The sequence below is a fragment of the Taudactylus pleione genome, unplaced genomic scaffold, assembly GCF_031769625.1.
Source record: "Taudactylus pleione unplaced genomic scaffold, aTauple2 ptg000032l, whole genome shotgun sequence".
NCBI lineage: Eukaryota > Metazoa > Chordata > Amphibia > Anura > Myobatrachidae > Taudactylus > Taudactylus pleione.
The window spans coordinates 7,696,141-7,717,048 of record NW_028284434.1 but is presented as its reverse complement, the minus strand read 5'-3'; the positions used below and the strand labels follow the sequence as shown (position 1 = coordinate 7,717,048).

General features: G+C 42.2%; 1 protein-coding gene across 1 annotated transcript in view; it reads left to right on the top strand.

Moving 5' to 3' along the window:
• VPS35L (VPS35 endosomal protein sorting factor like) overlaps nucleotides 1-20,908 on the top strand; it is a 102,748-nt gene that overhangs the window by 25,903 nt on the left and 55,937 nt on the right. Inside the window, exons 7-19 of the mRNA XM_088451936.1 lie at nucleotides 5,002-5,130; nucleotides 7,633-7,717; nucleotides 8,200-8,259; nucleotides 8,443-8,539; nucleotides 9,555-9,602; nucleotides 9,748-9,841; nucleotides 9,920-9,997; nucleotides 11,167-11,289; nucleotides 12,328-12,374; nucleotides 12,488-12,599; nucleotides 13,429-13,545; nucleotides 19,298-19,351; nucleotides 20,773-20,853. Coding sequence (XP_088308062.1) covers nucleotides 5,002-5,130; nucleotides 7,633-7,717; nucleotides 8,200-8,259; nucleotides 8,443-8,539; nucleotides 9,555-9,602; nucleotides 9,748-9,841; nucleotides 9,920-9,997; nucleotides 11,167-11,289; nucleotides 12,328-12,374; nucleotides 12,488-12,599; nucleotides 13,429-13,545; nucleotides 19,298-19,351; nucleotides 20,773-20,853 — 1,125 coding nt within the window. The remainder of the gene's footprint in view (nucleotides 1-5,001; nucleotides 5,131-7,632; nucleotides 7,718-8,199; nucleotides 8,260-8,442; nucleotides 8,540-9,554; nucleotides 9,603-9,747; nucleotides 9,842-9,919; nucleotides 9,998-11,166; nucleotides 11,290-12,327; nucleotides 12,375-12,487; nucleotides 12,600-13,428; nucleotides 13,546-19,297; nucleotides 19,352-20,772; nucleotides 20,854-20,908) is intronic.

Below are 20,908 nucleotides of genomic sequence, written 5' to 3'. Positions count from 1 at the left end.
TTTGCTACAAACTCAGCAGAGATTGTAAACTCGATTCTTAGTAAATTTGCGAGTTTCATCTTTTCCATGTAAAGTACTTCCTGCTCTGGCCGATGGTGAGTTTAGTTGAGTTTACAAACTCGCATGAGTTTTAACAGTGAGAAGAGAAAACACTTTCAAACTCGCACCTGTTTGGTTTTAGTAAATTTGCGAGTTTGGAAAAAGGCTAAACTCGCATGAGTTTGCAAACACAACCAAACACCACCAAACTCGATTCTTAGTAAATTTACCCCTTAGTCACAGATTTACAAGTGTCGCATATCAAATTAATCCGTGCAGTCTCATGAAGCGGTTTTGTCGCTTTATGTCTAAAAATCACATTCGAGCGATGAAGACTCTCGGCGCGACACATTTGTAATAATATATAAAGGAGAAAAGGACACAGAATACATGCAATATGAGACAATGCTGACTATAATGTATAGAGTATGTTTTTGTTGTTGCTCATTTACACAAATACTGCACCTTTTAGAATATGGCTCTAGCAATATTATATATATATATATATATATAATATATATGTGTGTGTGTGTGTGTGTGTGTATGCACAAGTATAACTACAATACACCATGTTATTGGATCTGCAATTGCGGCATTCACCCATGCGTTTAGTGTTTGTGAAGTGTGCGGTGCACTACAAACACGGTGGTCCTCTGCCTACAATAACTAGTAAGAATTGAATACTTAACTAGTTGTTGGCGTATAGTGACCTCGGCAATAACTGAGTAAATATAAATGTATCATGTGACTGCACATAATATGTTGGACAATACATGTAATGTTTCCTATTAGTAGAGGATAATAGCTTTTGTACTTGGCTGTTAGCTTTTTCATGTGCCGTTTTGTCTTTCTGCGGTTATTCAGCAATCCCTCTAAGTGACCTGGCAGCTCCACCTAAGTGTGGAACAGCTGCATCAGTCCGTTCCTGTAACCCATATACTTTGCCAAAATGGAAATGGAGTCTGACAACTGAGCCTAGTGACCGCATTGATCATAATGTGTTCAGCATAGACAGTAACTTATCTTGTATGTGTAGTGATTTGTTAATACATAGGAAAAAATTAGACTACAAGACTTTCTTAAAAATACTTTTTTTTTTTCTTAGTTTGCTATTTACTATATCTATAGCAGGGCTGTCTCCATCCTAATTCGTATATAAATTCCTGCCTATCATTCTAAGATGATTACATTTCTATTATATAATTTTTATATTTGTTTTTGCTTGAGCTGCGGGCTGTTTGTCACTAGAAAATACAATATACTGTAATTAGTTGGTAGTTTTTTTATTTATTTGTTAGTATATTTTCTTCTTCATGCCATAGGAGACACAGGCATAGACCATGGGTATAGGCTGGAGCAGGAGGAGTTCGGGCACCAACTAGTTAAGCTTTTTCTCCCAGCAGCCCCGGATCCTCCTCCCCTATACCCATGACTGATTTCAAGCAGTCTAGCTTTTCCTTAGGTTTATTTAGTTTTATTGAATTTTTTTATGCTATGTGTGAGCAGCGCTAGGCCCGCGCTGCTGCTTCACCGATTCCCTGCACCTGTGGCCGCAGCACTGGCGAGAGGGTCACTGACTTCGGCCGGTTCCCAGCACACACTAGGGACCCGCAGCTGGACGCCGTGGGCAGCTTCCAGCGGTACTAACAAGGTAAGAGTGGCTCCTGCTTGCAGATAGCCATGTTGCAGCATGTGGGAGACCACAGGCGGTGCTGACAACGGTCAGCCAGGCCGCCTAGTGCCTCCGCTAGACCACCAGGGCACAGGCAATGGGGCACTTCTATAGAAGCAGCCATTGTCCTGGGGGATCTTATTCAGCAAGGGGTAGGTATACTCTCTTTAGCGCTCCCCACCCCCCTGCTTCCTTGGCGCTCACTCCAGAAGCAATGCCATAAGAATAATCCTTCTCTCTCTCTTCCCCCCCCCCCCCCCCCTCCCAACTGAGACGCTGAGCAGCAATCTAACCTGTGCCTGCTGCAGTGACTCTCCCGAGAGAAGTAAAGGGCTCTTGTCTCCCTCTATACAGGTTCTACACCAAGCTCCTTCCTGCCGAGTGGGGTTTGGATTGTTGAGCATTAACTGGCAATTGTTAAGCATTGAATGTTGTTTGTGCATGTAATTGTAGCTTACAGTGCTAATTGCTGCAGGGTTGGGTAAACCCTCTTCCGTTTAAGCCCCACTTTTTGTGGTGAGGTCACATTCATTGCACTTTCCTTTATTGCAGACAATAGTTTACCTAGATGGTGTGTGGGGACTGCACTGGATTGCTGTACATGTCTTCCACGGGCAAGACACCCAGGGTTGGGGGTGCTTCAGTATTGCATAACTGCAGGACCTGTACCATTGGGCTTGTATCCCTACAGGGGCCCAGTTGCCCCCAGTTGTACCGTCTCATCAGTACAGTGTTTCGTGGAGCTATCTGCATCTTTCCAGACGCAGACCTTGCCAGGCTAGATAATTCTACGCCCCTGTCCAGTTATGACTCAGACTCTTGAAGTTTCCTCAGCTCACAAGGACGATATGTCCAATACTTCACACGCCGATACCTCTTATATCCTGGTGGATTTTTTTCCGCAGATAGATGTTGAAGCCCCTGATTAAGGTGGTTAAAGCTGTCCCTATGGCTGGCGCTCCAGTCTTCAAGCGTCAGAAGGAGGTTTGGCAGAATTACCATCTTCTGTGAAGCTAGAGGACCTATTACCGGAGGCGTGAGCTCACCCTAATAGGTGCTTCCAGTTTCTAAGCGTATTGCCTCCTTTTATCATATGTACTTTTTCAGGTATTGCCATTTGGTCTTCCCACGGCCCTTCGGGTCTTCATGAAAGTCATGGCAGCTCATTTGCGCCAAAGTGGAATCAGGATTCTGCCTTATTTAGACACCCTTCTGATCCTCGCCCGGTCACCTGAAGTTCTCAGGGAACATATTTGTCTCACAGTGGATCTCCTCCAGTCCCACGGATGGAACACCAGTTGAGAAATCCTCCTTGTCTCTGTCACAGAATATGTACCCACTGGGCACCTTGCTGGATTTCAAGATTCAGCAGGTCTTCCTCTTGTTAGAAAAGCTCTGGAACTTCAGGCCAGAACTCGCAAGTTCTTGCGTCATCGTTGAGTGTCAATACTCTCTTGCATGAAGATCCTGGGCTCTCTGGTCTCCACCTCCGACAAGGTGGAGTATGCTCAGTTTCACTCCCGGCCTCTTCAAATGGAAGTTCTGTCTCATCTTCAACTGAAGACATGGAATATCATTCTCTCTTGAGAGGTTCGGCTCTCCCTCTTGGCTTCAGGATTCCCACTTGGACAAGGGTCTTCATTACCACCGACACTAGTCTGCGTGGGTGGGGGGCAGTAACCTGTCAACAGACCTATCGGGGTCGGTGGACAGCTCTGGAGAGCCAGTTGCCGATAGATGGAGCTTTGTGCAGTCTTCAGGGTTCCCTGTCTGGCTCTGCCACTTTTCCAACACAGTCCTGTCCAGGTACAGTCCAATATGCAATAGCCATCGCTTTCATCAAACATCAGGGCAGCAATCACAATCGTGACACTTTTAAGGAGACGAGTTGCTTTCTCAGCTGGGCAGAGCGTCATCTTCAGGCTCTGTCAGCAGTCTTCATTCCTGAGGTTCGGAAATGAAAAGCGAACTTCCTCAGCCGCCAGAATGTTCACGCCGATGAATGGGCACTTCACTAAGCTAAGGGCTTTTCCAGTTCGTACTATGTTGAATGCCTGTATGCCTTCCTAGGCAAAAAATTTTTACCGCGTTGACGGACTTACTTCACTTGGTGTTCTGACAGAAACGTACTGGCCGGGCGGGGTATAGGGGAGGAGGAGTAGGAGGTGCTTGGAAAAAATTCTTAACTAGTTGGTGCCCGCTGCCCGGACTCCTCCTGCTCCAGCCTATACCCATGGTCTATGTCTGTGTCCCCTATGTATTCCGTGGAAAAGGATTTAACCAGGTAAGAACATAAATCTCCTTTTTTTTTTCCAATACATTTTTATTGATTTTTTTTCAACAAGAAGAACACAAATACAAAAATAGTAAAGTAAAATAAAATAAAAACACAAGTAAAAACACATTATTTACAATTATAATGGTTGCAGATAAATGACATAAAATAAGTAAGCAATATAAAAAGAAAATAGAACAAGGGGAAAAAGATAAATATAATACAATACCAAAATAAAAAAAAGAGAGAAGAAAATAAAAATAAAATAAAATAAAAGGTACCACAGTTCACAAAAATATACAGTACAAATAAAATATGTCATAATCAAAATGCCTAAATCCCAGTAAAGACCAATACCCCATATATTTTCATACAGAAGGTATATCTCCAAGCATAAGATCTGCACCTTCGCCAACAGATACAAATTCCTGCCATTTACACCATAACCTCAGTGGCGAAACAGCATAAATTTCTTTTTATACACATTAAAATATTTTTTTATGTCTATATAGTTCACACCTTATTTTCCACACCACCAGACGCCCTCCTTGTTTTGCTTTTACTGCATGAGGAATCAACTAAATGTAATTTTTCATATTGGGATAATTATTTCTTTTAAGCACTATATAATAACCTGTAAAAGACGCATATTATCTCTGTATTCACTATCAGACCTGCCACAGAGAGGAACCCTAAATTGGCACATAAAAGTGAATATTTAATTAGCTGATGCCTGAGACAACGGCTTCATTATCTGTACCAAACACATTCGACAAGCTTGAATAACTGTTCCTAGTTTGTGCTATAATTCTGTAATGAGTAAATAATTATTTCTAATTAAGTCTATCACATTGAGAAGAGGCATTTAAATGGTGATTATCATGTGGCGTTAATGAGGGGTCAGTGACAGTCACATGTTTCTTCAATAGACTCCTATTTGTATAGTTGGTAGCAGTGATTTAGCCTTGTGTTAGGGAAGGTGGACTCTGACCATCTATATATTTTCTGTTTTCAGGGATCGCAGAAAGAACTCTTGAATCTGACTCAACAAGATTACATCTGCCGTATTGAGGAGCTCAATCAGTCCCTGAAGGATGCCTGGGCCTCTGATCAGAAAGTCAAAGCTCTGAAAATAGTAATACAGGTCTGGTTACTGTACTGCTTTGTTAGCATGACTGCGCTCTTAATAGATATTTATTACTGTATTCATTTCTGCTATTCAAGCTGTGGATATACTCCTGTGGTTAGAAGTGTGCACTGTTCTTATCCATAAAGTGAGTGATTTCTTCTTTAAGGGCTATGAACATGTCAAATGCGTTTTTCTATCATCTTTTGGGGTACACTGGTCCCTGGGGATATAGAGGCCCCTATAGGGCGTTGGCACATTAAACATTCCAAAGTTTTTTTAGTACCCGCTGGAGTTGGGGGATATATGTAGATAGAGACACACACACACTATGAAAAACCATAAATGTGCAACTATAGAAGCTCTGACAAGGTCTCTGTAAAATAATTATGTAATGAAACAATAGAACAACATTACCATCATATAAGTTGTAAATTTATCTGATAAATACTGGCCAGTATTAATCAAAAGGAGTACTCGTAACGCTATCAATCGTTGATATAAGCTTCTTCTAGATTCGTATAATAGACAAAAGTTGCCAATTTGCTGCTTTTTAGTGTAAAGACACACTGTCAGGTTTCCGGACGATATGTTGGTTTCCAACCTTAAGCTGGGTACATACTGAGACGATGTCAGCATGATATGTCGTTTCCAGACAAATGGGAACGACATATTGGCCGAATCTGTCAATGTGTACAGCCAATATGCTTGCTCTCATGCGACATCGTCCGTTCGGCCGTGCTGCATGTCCAACCAGACGATATCGCATGTGGCCCCATTGCAGGTAATGAAGGAAGGAACGACTGATCGTTCCATCGCTCATTGCATCGCTCAAACGTGTACCTGCAGTACAAGTTGTCAGCCCGTTGGGCCAACATATCGTCCAGGACACATCGCGTAGTGTGTACCCAGCCTTAGACTAAACATGAATCATCACTGGATCCTAGTAGCAATAGCACATTATGCCACACACCGTAATGCCCATTACACATTATGCAACACACCCTAATGCCCATTACACATTCTGCCACACAGCAGCCACCCACTGTAATGCCCATTACATCTTATGCCACATACATTTTTGCCCCTGACTCCATTTTATGCCCAACAGTAAGGCTTCTAATTACTTTTAAACTACCTGCTCGTTGCCAGGGGTCTCATGATCATGGACAGGGGTTTTATGCTCTGGGTTTCATGCCCGTTATGTCAGGGGTCTCATGCTCGTTGTCAGGGGTCTCATGCTCGTTGTCAGGGGTCTCATGCTCGTTGTCAGGGGTTTCATGGGGGAAGATGCAACTTTCTGCGTCTTCTCCCAGCGGCGCCAGCATTCCCGGCTTTTCCGGGTAAAGCTATGGGCTAAATGTTGCCCTGACAGACGCTAGAGGTCCAGCAGAACCTCTAACATCTGTCTCCTCCTAGGCTGCGGCCATTTTTGCAGGGACAGCTAGTTCGCATGGACTCTGCAGCCGCCAAGTCACCGCGGATTCTTATGCACACACTTAAAATGTGAAGTTTCCTGCTGTTTGAGAGGACCAAACTCATTCGTGTGGAACTAATGAAGACCCCTTTATGCCCTTTAGGTAGGTAGACAGCTATATTTACCTATGAAGGCTGTTTTTTAAGTTAGACTAATAAAAGCATACAGGGTATTAAAATTAAGGTATTTAGTAATAAGAATAAAATGATAAAATCTAAAATGGACATAAAGGACACTTTAAAAAGAATACAAAGCAGTATCAGGATGGTCACATATAGGCAGTAAATGGGCAATATATATTGGGAGACTCCGGAATCTCCTAGGCCTCTGCTAATGGTGCAGTCTTGGTAAAAGTAGTCCTGCTTTCCTCCAAATGGCCAAACGCGTTTCATGACCTAAAACGTCTCTTCCACAAGACATGGAGGTGGTATGTGGAGCCAGTCTACATGCCACCTCCGTGCCTTGTGGGAACCAGCATGATTCTGCCGAGATAGTCACTAGATTTAAAGCAGTTTATTATTTTAAAAGCAAAACCAATCTGGCTTTGCCTTTTAAGCTAATTGCCCCTGCTTATCATGGGTGATTACATTTGGCACTTGGTTTTCATTCAGAGAAATCTGGTACTTTTACCAGAAGTGTAGAATTTTTTTTATTTTAGGGAGTGATGCATGAGCATTCCATACACTATAAGATTATCTGTCGTTTGGACAATTTGGTTAGAACAAACGGACCTAACCAGTTTTTTTGAACGACCATTTTTGTCTGTTTTCCAGTTTTTTGGAGCAAATAGTAGATTGTCATTTGCCCATACATTACCAGATTTTCCTTCCAACCAGAAAGATTATAGTGTGTACCTAGCTTTACAGCATCCTCCTTACCGATCTAAAGCTTGCCATACACCTTAAGATTATCTGGTAATGTAAAGGAGCAAATGACAAACAACCATTAGCTCCGGCCACATAGGTGGTTGTGCAGCTTTAACAATTTCAGCAACATCTGTTGTGTTAAGTATTGAAAATCAAATTGTGATTCTTCTTTCCCAGTGCTCAAAGCTTCTCTCCGACACATCGGTGATCAAGTTTTACCCAAGCAAATTTGTGTTGATTACTGATATACTTGACACTTTTGGTAAGTATTTTGATTTGTATTCTCTATGCTACAGTGATTTCCAGGGACATAAGAAATATATCTAATAATAATAATATAGTGTTTCTTCTTAGTAACTACAGTGAGTTACTGTACATGAGTGAACCTCTCCTGAAATATATACTCGCAAATTGACGCAGCAATACTAACACAGACTGACACTGGCAGGCGGCCTCCTCCTATAAGTCCTTTTCCTAAGGTTAAACTCCCATCAGATGATTTTGCCAGTTATCTGTACTGCTGACAGAATAAAGCCTGAGGTAGACTGTGCAGAAGGAGGTTCTCTTTGGCTCGGCCGCCCCTAGGCACCATGCATATACTGTACACTTCTTTTGCTTGTTCAAATTTAAATTAAAAAACTCAGGAAGTTACAGTTTGGAGGCATAAATAAAACTGAATCATTTGCAAATGGCGTATTTCTCTTCTGGAATATTAAGATCTAACTGTAATTATTTTTCTTCTAGGTAGACTTGTCTATGAGCGGATTTTGTCAATGTGTATGGATAACCGGACAGCTTTGCCTGGTAATGTTAGCCATATACTTTTTATTATTTTCTGACTTCAAACGTGTCTTTAATGTCCCCTATATATCTTGGTATTTAGTGGTGTTTCCTCTGCAATGGAAATGCAGCCAAGGAACAATTTCTATGTCCTCTGATTGTTGTACTTTCATTTTTAATTTTCTTCCTAATTGCACCTTCCAACAGCAAATTTCACTCCGGATAATGTAAATGACACTGCCAAGGAGACTTGTTTAAACTGGTTTTTCAAGATTGCTTCTATTCGGGAGCTTGTTCCAAGATTGTATCCTTTATTAGATTGATAACTTGCTGTTAGTTTACAATGATGTCTATAGAACCGTTAAATTGGTAGGAAGTGACCATAGAGAGTTATAAAGTGTATTTGTTGATGTGTTTCTTGAAGCTGATAGAGGATGATTTTGGTCACCCTTACATAATGAATCATGTGACAAACTTAATAGCTAGCAAAATCAGTATCATTATTTTCTGTACAACTGATCACATTGAAATGACTGATAAAGATATTTAGCTCTCTGTAATGTAGCATGTACCCTAATAAGGAAATGGGGTTATATTGAAACTGGTCACACATTTACCTGTTGGTACCGCTGGTACCGTGTGTCCCTTGCCGTTCGTGATCTGCGACTTCATTGTGTGCACAGTTACAATTAAAAGAACTTCTAGGAATTCTCCATGCTCTTGTGCACTAGTGTAATATGTAGACGACGGAGTTTATCTTCTACATACTATTTTGGAGGTTATCATCTGCAGCTATTCGGCTAAATCTTTTAGGGGGCTTCAGGTGTGTTCATATGTCAACTTTATTTTACTCTGCACTGTTTACTCCCTCCTCAGATAAATGTACTTCAAGTTAACCTTCCGTCAGTTGACGTTTACCTATAACAGCATTGGAGGGTTCATTATTAGCACTTCCTGAATTAAAACGCGTTTCGTTCTGAGAATCCCAGGATGCAGACAACACTAGAGCCCTGAGTGCATCAGATGCTGGAGCCGGAAACTTGCTGCCTTGGGGTCTAATCAGATGGAGCTCTAAATTCTGGGTGCTTCACTGAACGACTTTCCAGTGACAGTCATCAGCCTGGTGCCATATTGTGCCAAATGTTGGACAGTTTTGAGCAGATTTAGTCAACCTGTGTCCAATCATACCGCAGCTTGTAGTTCCAGAATGGTGGGAGAGCCACAGGTTAACTAAGGCTGTGATATTATGGCACATCTATTATTACTTGTAGTAATCTGTCCTAACAGCTTATCGTTTCCTTAACCCATGTGATTACCAGCTACGTGGAGGCAGCAATACTAAACTGCAACAAGTTTCTCTCTAAAACGTAAGGATATAAAGGATATCGCCTACAGATTCCCCTGGAACAGTGAGGCTGCTGTACTTTTTTAGTGTAATAACTAGTAATAGTGAAAATATAGTTAATGGGAAAATAATTCTGTTCTGAGTGTGAATTCTTCACCTTTTTATAGTGGGATATTGGAGAGTCTTCCCCGGCTAACATCCATGATCAGAGGCATTGGGGACCCTCTTGTGTCTGTGTATGCTCAGGCTTATCTATGTAGGGTAAGAGGAGCAGTAATAACACATACAGTGCATGTAAAGCACCCTACACATATAAATGCCGTGTGTGATGTGTTATAGGTTGGCATGGAAGTGGCTCCACACATCAAGGAAAATCTCAACCAGAACTTTTTTGACTTCTTGCTCACATTTAAACAAGTAAGAAGTAAACACTGTTTATGTTCTCTGTATGAAGATGTGGTTTGTTTATACCCCTCACCCCATGATATTAAACCCTGAATAGAAGGTTAGTGTTTATACCCCTCACTCCCTGATATTAAACCCTGAATAGAGGGTTAGTGTTTATACCCCTCACCCCCTGATATTAAACCCTGAATAGAGGGTTAGTGTTTATACCCCTCACCCCCTGATATTAAACCCTGAATAGAGGGTTAGTGTTTATACCCCTCACTCCCTGATATTAAACCCTGAATAGAAGGTTAGTGTTTATACCCCTCACTCCCTGATATTAAACCCTGAATAGAGGGTTAGTGTTTATACCCCTCACCCCCTGATATTAAACCCTGAATAGAGGGTTAGTGTTTATACCCCTCACCCCCTGATATTAAACCCTGAATAGAGGGTTAGTATTTATACCCCTCACCCCCTGATATTAAACCCTGAATAGAGGGTTAGTGTTTATACCCCTCACCCCCTGATATTAAACCCTGAATAGAGGGTTAGTGTTTATATCCCTCACTCCCTGATATAAAACCCTGAATAGAGGGTTAGTGTTTACACCCCTCACCCCCTGATATTAAACCCTGAATAGAGGGTTAGTGTTTATATCCCTCACTCCCTGATATAAAACCCTGAATAGAGGGTTAGTGTTTACACCCCTCACCCCCTGATATTAAACCCTGAATAGAGGGTTCGTGTTTATATCCCTCACTCCCTGATATAAAACCCTGAATAGAGGGTTAGTGTTTATACCCCTCACCCCCTGATATTAAACACTGAATAGAGGGTTAGTGTTTATACCCCTCACCCCCTGATATTAAACCCTGAATAGAGGGTTAGTGTTTATACCCCTCACCCCCTGATATTAAACACTGAATAGAGAGTTAGTGTTATCTTTCCCAACCTCAATATTGTGGCCATACACTGTGAGCTATTTCTCAGTATATAGCCACGGCAGTGCATACAACGGATTATCAGATCAATTGGGCATATTGGAAGATTCTCATGCCTGACTGTCCTATCATCGATGATCGTTCCCGGATTGGGACAATAACTGCATACTGTATGCCTGGTATTATACTTTCAGTAAAGACACCCTGTAATATTGCTCTGCCTGCCATTGTATTCTGCTTTCATCCACCTTTCAGATTCACAGTGACACTGTGCAGAACCAGCTGGCGGTGCAAGCTGTGGAGATCCCAATTTACCTCACGCTGTACTCTCCTGCCATAGACTGGATGTTACGGTGCATTGCCTATCGTGCTCCAGAGGTAAAGATCGCTTTGTACCATTTACTATAGTATCTGTATGATTTGCAGGAACCAGTAGTATTGTTGTACAAGATTCCTCTCCATCCCTGAAGGAAGTGAGGACATTCAAATGCAAGCATGGTTTCTTTGGGGAAGCCGGGTGTTTAGCATTATTCATATTTATATTCCAAAATGTATAATTGGTAGCAAAACAGGAATAAATTACTAATATAAAATTGCACTAAAAAATAGCAACAGTCTGCACATATACAAACCATACACCTCTTAAGATGTACGCCTCTGCACCTTATTGTATATGCACCTACTTTACTATGGGGGAAATATCTTTGCAATAATAATATAATGATACAAATAATATTTGTATCAAATCTTGGAGAGAGATAAAGTGGAGGTTAGAAGCTGATTGGTTGGTACTTTTATCTCTCTCCAAGATTTGAGAAATCCCTCCTATGACTCATCAGTGGGAACTTGCACCTGACCTATAAACCAAATTTGTAACACGCCCTTACTGAACTTTTCCCACCTCCGTTCCACCTCTCCACTCGCAAACGTTTGATCCGTGCAAAATACATGCGGGTCTGCATAGATGGACTTTCGTTTATTTTATTTATGAGCATGCGCAGTGTGAATTAACACGCAAAACAAAAACAACGATACGCAAACTGGCGTACTACTCACATCAACCCCCAAGTGTTTAATATGCGAGTTTTCCTAGAACAATCTACAAGCCACATTGTGCAATAAATAAACAATTGAAAAAATGAGACCTCTACTGGATAATAGTGGTACTGCAACAGTTACACTCCACTAATTCTCCTTTTTAAAATCATGGGATTTCTGTATTCCTGCCTTAAATGTATATGCCAAACATAACACAAAATGCAGAACTTAGTTTTCATAAAGCTGTTTGTAGGATGCTTGTTGGCTCATTTGCATGTAGCAGATGCAAGATTTATACCAGCTATGCAATCAGTAAATTAATATGAGCAAAACTGTTACAAGAGTTTATCTCATTGTTCTCTGTCAATGAACTTGCAGGCTCTGCTGACAGAAATGATGGAGAGGTGCAGGAAGCTTGGAAACAAGTAAGTGTCACTGGAAAAGACCTCGTCAGTGCAATTGTTTTCATGCAGGATCTGTTTGTATAATAGGATTTAATGCTCGCTCTCTCTCTCTCTGGCTTTCCTCCTCTTCTCAGCGCTCTTCTGCTGAATTCAGTCATGTCTGCATTCAGGGCAGAGTTTATAGCTTCCAGATCGATGGACTTCATTGGGATGATTAAGGAATGCGATGAGGCTGGCTTCCCCAGGGTATCTTTAATTATGACTCACATTATTGCACATTGTATTTTTTATCAGTGAATTATTTAGTTGAATGATCTCAGACCTGTTCCAGTGCCAAAAATTCACAGATGCATTTGAGTGGAGACATGATAATCCCTGTTCAGTATTACAAGGGAGACCTTATCTTTCTTGTATGGCTGAATCCAAGCTTTGTGGAACTGATGTGTAATCCATCTCCAAAAAATAAATCATATGTTTAAAGTTATTCCCTGAGGTTGAAACTGAAAACTCTGTTTTAATTCATATGTAGTCATTGTTATTTACTAAAAGAAGAAATTAGTAATAGAGCAGGGATATTGCTCCTATAACATGGTGGGTAATTGCTCCGCTGGTGCTGCACATGATGCTTCTGCAGCCTAGACTGCATTGTAAGAGGTTTGACAGCACTGATTGGGCACCGCATCCAGCCAATCGGTTTGCAGTCTTGCAACCGATGCAGTTTACGTTCAAACTTGTTTTGGCCACTAGCTTGGGAGGCAGGGTGGCTATGTACTGAACTGCACAGGTCCTGAATTTAGTACCCCCCTGTTCAGATAGTCATTAGAAAACCATATCTATAGATTTTATTTGAGTGAGTTTTGCAAAGAGCCAACGATTTTGATGGACTAATTTGTCCCATCTTATAAACTGTTTTTTAAGGCTTTTACATCACCATTCACAAAAATGAACCCTGTCTCAGTGTTTAGGTCTTGAAGTATTGGCAGTTTTACCTAGTTTCTGTTGTCTTTTAAGTAGTTTTGGTTCATGGAACGGAAGCCTTAATGAATAAGTAATGAGCGCAGGTTTTATTTTTCAGCATCTACTTTTCCGTTCTTTGGGACTGAACTTGGCTTTGGCTGACCCTCCGGAGAGTGACAGACTTCACATTTTAAATGAAGCTTGGAAAGTGATCACTAAGTTGAAAGTCCCACAGGTATTTTATTTCTAAAATACAGAATAAATGGGTTGAAGTCTTCTGGTCTGCCTGCTCAGAGTACACTGCTTATTATTATGCCATGTCAGCAGACAGACCCTAGAAAAATTTGCAGATCTTACTTTATGGTGAGATCCAGGGGCGAATCTACCCCATTTCCGGGATGGCACTCGCCAGGGGTGCCAGACGAGGGGGGCGGCGCAAACGCATGTAACTGTTGCATCTGTCATACAATGGCTCAGGGCATGAGGGGAGTTATGCCACCAGTACCCGTCCACATCCCCATACGCAGGAAATAGAGTCCCCGGCCTCCCCTGTATGGTTAGGATTCATCACCCAGCGCTACATTCACTGTGATCTCATTCCCTGCATACAGCTGCTGGCAGCCACCGCACAGCATCCTAGGAGCTGAAGACTCTCTGCTCTGGGAGGTATGCCTTGCAGCGTGCTGGGACCTGTAGTCCTCCTCTCACAGCCTTCTACAGAGGTCGCCCTGGCTGCTGCATCACATGACCCTGCCCAATATTTGGCAGCCGTGTAACTAGTGTCTCCTGTCCTATGCGCCGCCATTTTGAGCCTGACAGAGCACGCTGCTCTTTATCAGATGTGACCGACAGCAGAAGGTGTTAGGCTGGTATGTCCTAGTGATTGCCTTCTGTAGGACCTATACAGAGTCTGCCACGAGTGCAGCTGGAGACTTTTTTTTCCTGTCTCAACTTAAGATTTTATTATTGTTTGTGCAATTGTGTCTCCTCGCTATCCATGTGTATTTATTTTACTTCAAGTGTGACTTGTTACTCCCTACAACTAGGAGTGAGACTGGTGCTCAGGGGCGCCTGGAGAGACACAGGAGGTGACACATGGGGGGTCCTGGATTGACACTGGGGGGGCTGGAGTGACACTGGGGGGGGGTTTGGAGTGACTCAGGAGTAGCGGCGCCAGTCTCTTACTTTGCCAGGGGTGCTCAACCCTAAGTACACCCCATGTCAGATCCAACTAACCCCTTTACAGGTAGATATTGGAATTGCTGTTCAAGTATCAATCTTAGACACTGATGGATACAATTTTTTTTATTTTCTAAGTATATTTTTTAGATTTTAAAATAAGACGAATACAAGCAAAACAAAAGAAAGAGAAAACAGATGACAACAGTTTTGGTACAAAAATGGTGCACAATGAGACCAACAGATAGACCAAGTATTAACAAATAGCAATAAATACAATCTTAAGGTGGGCAGACATCAGAGTGCCAATAACAAAAATATACTAAAATATAAAAAAAACCTCACCCACCAAAATAAATCATACACCCAACCAAACCACCCAATACCCCCCACCCTGTATGACTTAACTCCAACCCAGGCACACTTGGATCCCCAAAACACCCTACCCCCCTATCTATACTACCTACCTAAGAAATGAACCCGCCCTCACCCTCCTATCCCGTCCCTAATAAAGGATAATAGAGCAATGGAAATAACCAGGACTATAGACTAATGACCTTAAGCTAGGCCAAACTCAGTTCTCCAACTCTACATAAAATAACAAATAAATATCGAACTCCCCCCATACAAAATATTTAACACAGCACATTCAAATTTATAACAAACAGGATTATTTAGACTATAATATTAGTCTGGCCAAGCCTCAACATCTAGACAAATAAAAAAGAGGAATGATCCCGTCCCATCCTACTCAAAAATATAACAACCCCCCTCACACTCGATAAACAGGGGATAAATATATTATATAAATAACCCGGGCAACTACAAAATGGCCATAAACTAAATTGAGTAGGTTACTCCAGTAGTATAGTAAGTTATAAGCAAAGTTACATAAAATAAGCGTGAAAACAAACAATCTAAATATAGAGAGACACTAAATAAGTGGCCATGAGCTAGATATAGCAAACTTCCCCCATAAAAAAATGAATTATCTGCAAATATTTAGAGAAAATGACCTTGCAAACTGACAAAATAAGTATAGATAACAGGAGCACTAAATAAATGGCCATAAACTGAATACAACATAGTTCTCTTCTCCTGTAAAACAATGATTTGTTTTAAAATTTTTAAACAAAATGAACTAGAGATCAAATAGAATAGTAAAACTATAATAATTAAAGGTTATACAAAGAGTATGGAAATCACGCAGTAGCTTAAGAAAACCAGTATAGAAAACGCAAAATACATTCAGGATCTCAGCAACCAGTGGAGCCAGACCCAGAACGAGCAGAATCAGTCCGGAGGATGAAACCACACTGGAACCAAATAACCCAGTCAGACGACAATCTTTTGAGACGTGATAGATGGGGAAACAGGACCGCCAGCCATCATACGCAGCTTTATCAAGAAAGTATAAGGACAAGGAACATTTGAAGGAAGCCTGAGTAAGGACAAGGACCTCCAGCCAATAATCTTCAATGACAAGATGGAAGCTGTTGTTGGGACCACATGTGCCATAACCAACCTCAAATCACGGTGAGGTCAGCCCTCAACTTCTACAATTTATCCGTAATTTGTCACTCAAAAGTGCCCAAAGCATGAAGCACCTGCTGCAGTGTGTTATTAGGTGGTGCATATAAAGTCTTACTAGAAGGTTCCGAGGGATACCGTAACGAATCAGGAGTAAAACAGCTACTGAGGTGTGGTAATATTCTCTCATCATGACAGAACCACGGACCACTGTAATCCCTCACAGCCAGGAGCCAATACACCGTACAGTGGAGGCAGAAGGAGAGCAGCCACAGACTCCGCAGACCCACCGGAGCCAGGAGGAGAGACCGCTGCGGACGGGACAGCACACACTGTCGGGAGCTGATGCAGACTGCGGGGCTTGTAAGCAGTGGCGGATCTACATTTTTGGGGACCTGAAGCTTGAACTGTTATGGGGGCCCCTTTGCAACCAGCAAGAATAGGACAACATCCAACAAGGTCCAAAGGTCCTTGAGGCCCAAATGCTGGAGATGTGAAAATCCCCAAGAGACTGTAAATAGATAGACAGATAAATGTAGAAACACTCCAGAGAGTGAGAGACTGTAGATGGATAGATAGATGTACACATCCCCCTGAGAGTTATAGACTGTAGATAGATAGATGTAGAAACCCCCCAGAGAGTGAGACTAGATAGATATATAGATACTGTAGATAGATGTAGAAACCCACAGACTGTAGATGGATAGATAGATGTACAAATCCCCCTGAGAGTTCTAGACTGTAGATAGATAGATAGATGTAGAAACCCCCCAGAGAGTGAGACTATATAGATACTGTAGATAGATGTAGAAACCTCCCAGAAAATGACACTATAGATAGATGTAGAAACACCCCCCAGAGAGTGAGAGAATGTAGATAGATCACATACAAAACCAAAACTTCCTCACTTCCTCTGTAGGATCCCAGCTATTGATCCTCCTGAGTGGGATCTCTGGAACCCCCCTGAGTCAGGTATCTCCCCCACGCTGCGTGCTCCCGCCTCTGAACTGCATGCCATCCCTCAGTTCGCTCAGCTTTAATTTTGTGGTCAGCACTGCAGGACCGGCTTGTGGCAGATGGCACAGCACAAATGGAGATGGGTGCATCTAGTGGCACCTGGCGGTACTGCACTCAGCAGTGACACTGACAGCAGCTCTCAATTCTGCGCCTGGCCGGCTGATGAGAGCCATCCTCTGGTCAGAGCTGTAGATAGTGTCTGCCGACCAGTACTGATCAGGGGGGTTCTAGGTACTCAGAAACCCTGCCTACATGCACTACTGTAGAGCATATTCTAAGGTCAATATTAAGTACTTCAACCCAATAACACACACTCCATTCGTTTTGTTGAAATATGGACTCATTAAAAATAAATTTGCTTCAGGGAAGGGGCCCTGAAGCGTAAGTTTCATTAGTTTCACAGTCGATCCGCCTCTGCTTGTAAGAATAGTCACCGAGCACCGATTGCTGCCAAAATGGAAGTTACAGCCCTGGACCACCGGGGAAACAGGATAATTGAAGGATAAATAGCGGGAGCTTCAACAAGCTGCTGCTCACTTCATACTTGGCCAAGCCACACTCCCCACCTTTAACTATGTGTTTGGTAATCTAGGCTCAGTAGGCTGAGATTGTGTTACATACTGACTTACTGTAGTTCTCCTTCTCCCATATATCATATACAAATTAATGTCTTAAGTTAGTTAGAAAAAGTGCAATACACAATCCTATTTCCTTCACAGGTCATATTGTTTTCTACAAATATCTAGAACACAAATCTGTTCTTTAACAATTTTAAATAACCCTACTTCAAAAATAGAAAGTAGTGTATGTAATAACCAGTGTTAATTTTGACAAGGATTTGAAATCTAATCTTAGTCGTTTATTTACATTTGAACACAAATGTAGTAGTCATTTTTGTTATTAAAACGTTTATATTATCGTTATTGTTACAATTTAGTCCTCAAAAAAATGTAATCGGTTACTTCTAGTCAAAATTTTCATCAACAAAATTAAAACTAAACCCAAATCATCTATCATTTAGATATGAAGACCTGCACTCCACCCATACCCATAGTTGACATTAAGGAGGAATAAGTTTATGAAATGTGTTTTTTTAAAAGGGAGATTATGTATCTGGGTGTGCAAAGGTTACTCCACAAAAGCAGGGACGCTCCCTTCTACTGTGTACACAACACATGCCTGAGCTGCAGAAACCAATAGACCATAGACCGTAGGAGACCAAAATCAGTACTAAACTGTATAAAGGAGCACAAAGTCCCGCACAATAGATATGACTGGAGACAGAGAAGATAACCAGAGAGAGCTCTCCTCTAGACCAACCAATTCAGAAAAGACATTATTCCCCCATAAAGGAGGACAAGGATATAAACCAACAGTCCCAAGGATCTTAAATGCCATTAGCTATACCTTTCTTGCCTGAACCAAACTGGGAGGATGACAGCCTGATAGATGAGACTCCGCAAGTACAGACTGCAATGGAGTGAAAGAAGAACCAGTCTGCTGGAGTAGCGCCCAGTGAGCATCCCCACAGTCCATCCCGACCACCCAGTCCCCTAATTGTACTAATTGCGCAACCAGACAATAATCTCATATCTGGAAGTGCCATCCCACCTTCACCATGAGGTCTACACAGAGTCTTATACACAATGCAGGGATGCCTACTAGCCCACACAAGAAATATCAGATCTTACAATCTTTGTGAACAGAGAAGGGGAAGATAAACCGGATATTGTAGAACATAGAGCTATTTGGGCTGAACAACCATCTTTACCAGATTCACCCTTCCCATAACCCACAAAGGGAGCCTTAGCAGGAGATGAGAGTTCTTTTTAAGGAAATCAATTTGGGTTGAACATTCAGGGAGATGTACTGAGTCACATCATGGGTGATCATAAAACCAAGATATTCAAATTGCAAACACCATCATTACGGGACAGTATAAGTGGGTGGGTGAGACAAGGCTGGAAATACCGGGAATATCACAGATTTACTTCACTCAATTGAAAATCACAGTTTATGTTTTTTAAATAAAAATCAACGATTCTAGTAGATAATATGCAGCACTTGAAGCAGCTTTGTGGGTCAGGCAGGAACATGTATGTTGAACTAATAAACTTCTGTAAATGTTTTGCTACCTCTTTGTCTCTGCTGTAAATATTATGTAAGGTACAATACTGTTGTGGCCCTAGCAGAGCAGAATCATTTATTCTTCTCTGTGTTATGTATGTTAGAAAATACTAAACTCTGTTGTTTGGTTGTAGGATTACATCAGTTGCGCTGAAGTCTGGGTTGAATACACTTGCAGACATTTTACGGTGAGCAGTGGAATGACCTTGTATAGTCTATATTGCTTGTATCCAATAAAGGTTACTAATACAAGGGGTTGTCTTCCTTGATATGATCTTGTATTCTCCCTCATCTAGGGCCTGATTTAACTGCGTCCTTGTCCTTTGCCGGCTACCTTTCTGCGAATTTTTGCAAATGGCGTTACAAAGCCTGGTGTGCACCCGTGCGTCTGAATGTGCAGGGACTGAAACTCCCACTGTCAGCATCTATACACGCTGTAATACTGGTTTTTGAGCCTTTAAAGGCACCATTGGTCACATCATTGAAACCTGTACCAGCCCTATGGCAGGTGCACATTCTCCGGCTGCGTATAGCCTTCAGTGTGAGCGATTAAGTGTCTGTGAACGCAAACCCTTCAATGACGCTCCCATAACACACCCATAAGACAGACCATCTCTGTGTGTCTGCTTAGCCACCTCCCTGTCTCGCCCAGGAACACCCAATACAATTTCAGTACACGTCTCCGTGCGTGCGTCTGAAATCGCAACTGCGACTCTGTACAGACAAAATCGGGATGCATGCACGGTGTGACTTAGACGCATGCGCAGTAACAAATAAAAATCGTTCAACTACATCTGACATCAGCATAGCGTGTGATTCAGAATCAGATCCTTATGTCTACTAAGGGCCTCATTCAGCAGCGCACACAGGTTTTTAAGTGCAGAATATCAAATTAATCAGCACAGGCTGCTGGTACGTCCTAGTCGCGTCGCAATGCGACTTAGATGCATTTTCGGCAAAAAAGACGCCCGGTGCTAGCAGAGTCTCACGGGACCTGGTGCGTCGGGAGGGGCTTTTTAGCGCGACTGCAGCAGAGATGTGTAAGGACACATCTGTACGCCGTACGGCATGAGGGAAAAATGAGACGAGCAGCATTGTCTGGAATAGCTTGAAGCGGGCAGAGGTGAGACCGGTGGAGGAGGAGGTTACAGTAGTCTAAACGTTAGATGATGAAAGTTTGGTGGTAAGGAAGGGATGGAACCTGGTGATGTTCCAGAGCTGGAAGTGGCAAGATTGAGAGATGGCCTGAATGTGGGGAGTGGAGTCGAGGATGACACCAAGGCAACAGCCTAGGGGGAGAGATGGAACTACACTTGAAGTGGGGATAACCATAAATTCAGTATTGGTTATATTAAGCTTTAGGAAGCACTGGGACAGATGAGCAGGGGGAGACCCGTGAGAGGGTGAAGGGGGAGAGGTGAGGAAAGGAGATGCTGATGTGGGTGTTATCAGTTGTAGAACTTACAGCAGCCCATGGTCTAATACTCTTTTGGCCGGTAGCAATGTAGAGCAGGTACATTATCTCTGTTAGTGTTCCATCTCTGGTACATACCTGTGCAACTAGTGCCGCAGCCGTGATACTTACTCACCTTATGTTCTCTATCTGCAGAAGAGGGAGGTGAATACTATCCTGGCTGACGTCATCAAGCATATGACCCCAGATCGGGCATTTGAGGAAGCATATCCACAGGTATTCCTTCGTTTTTTTTTTTGTTGGTTGTTTTCTTTTTAATAGTGTTCACACT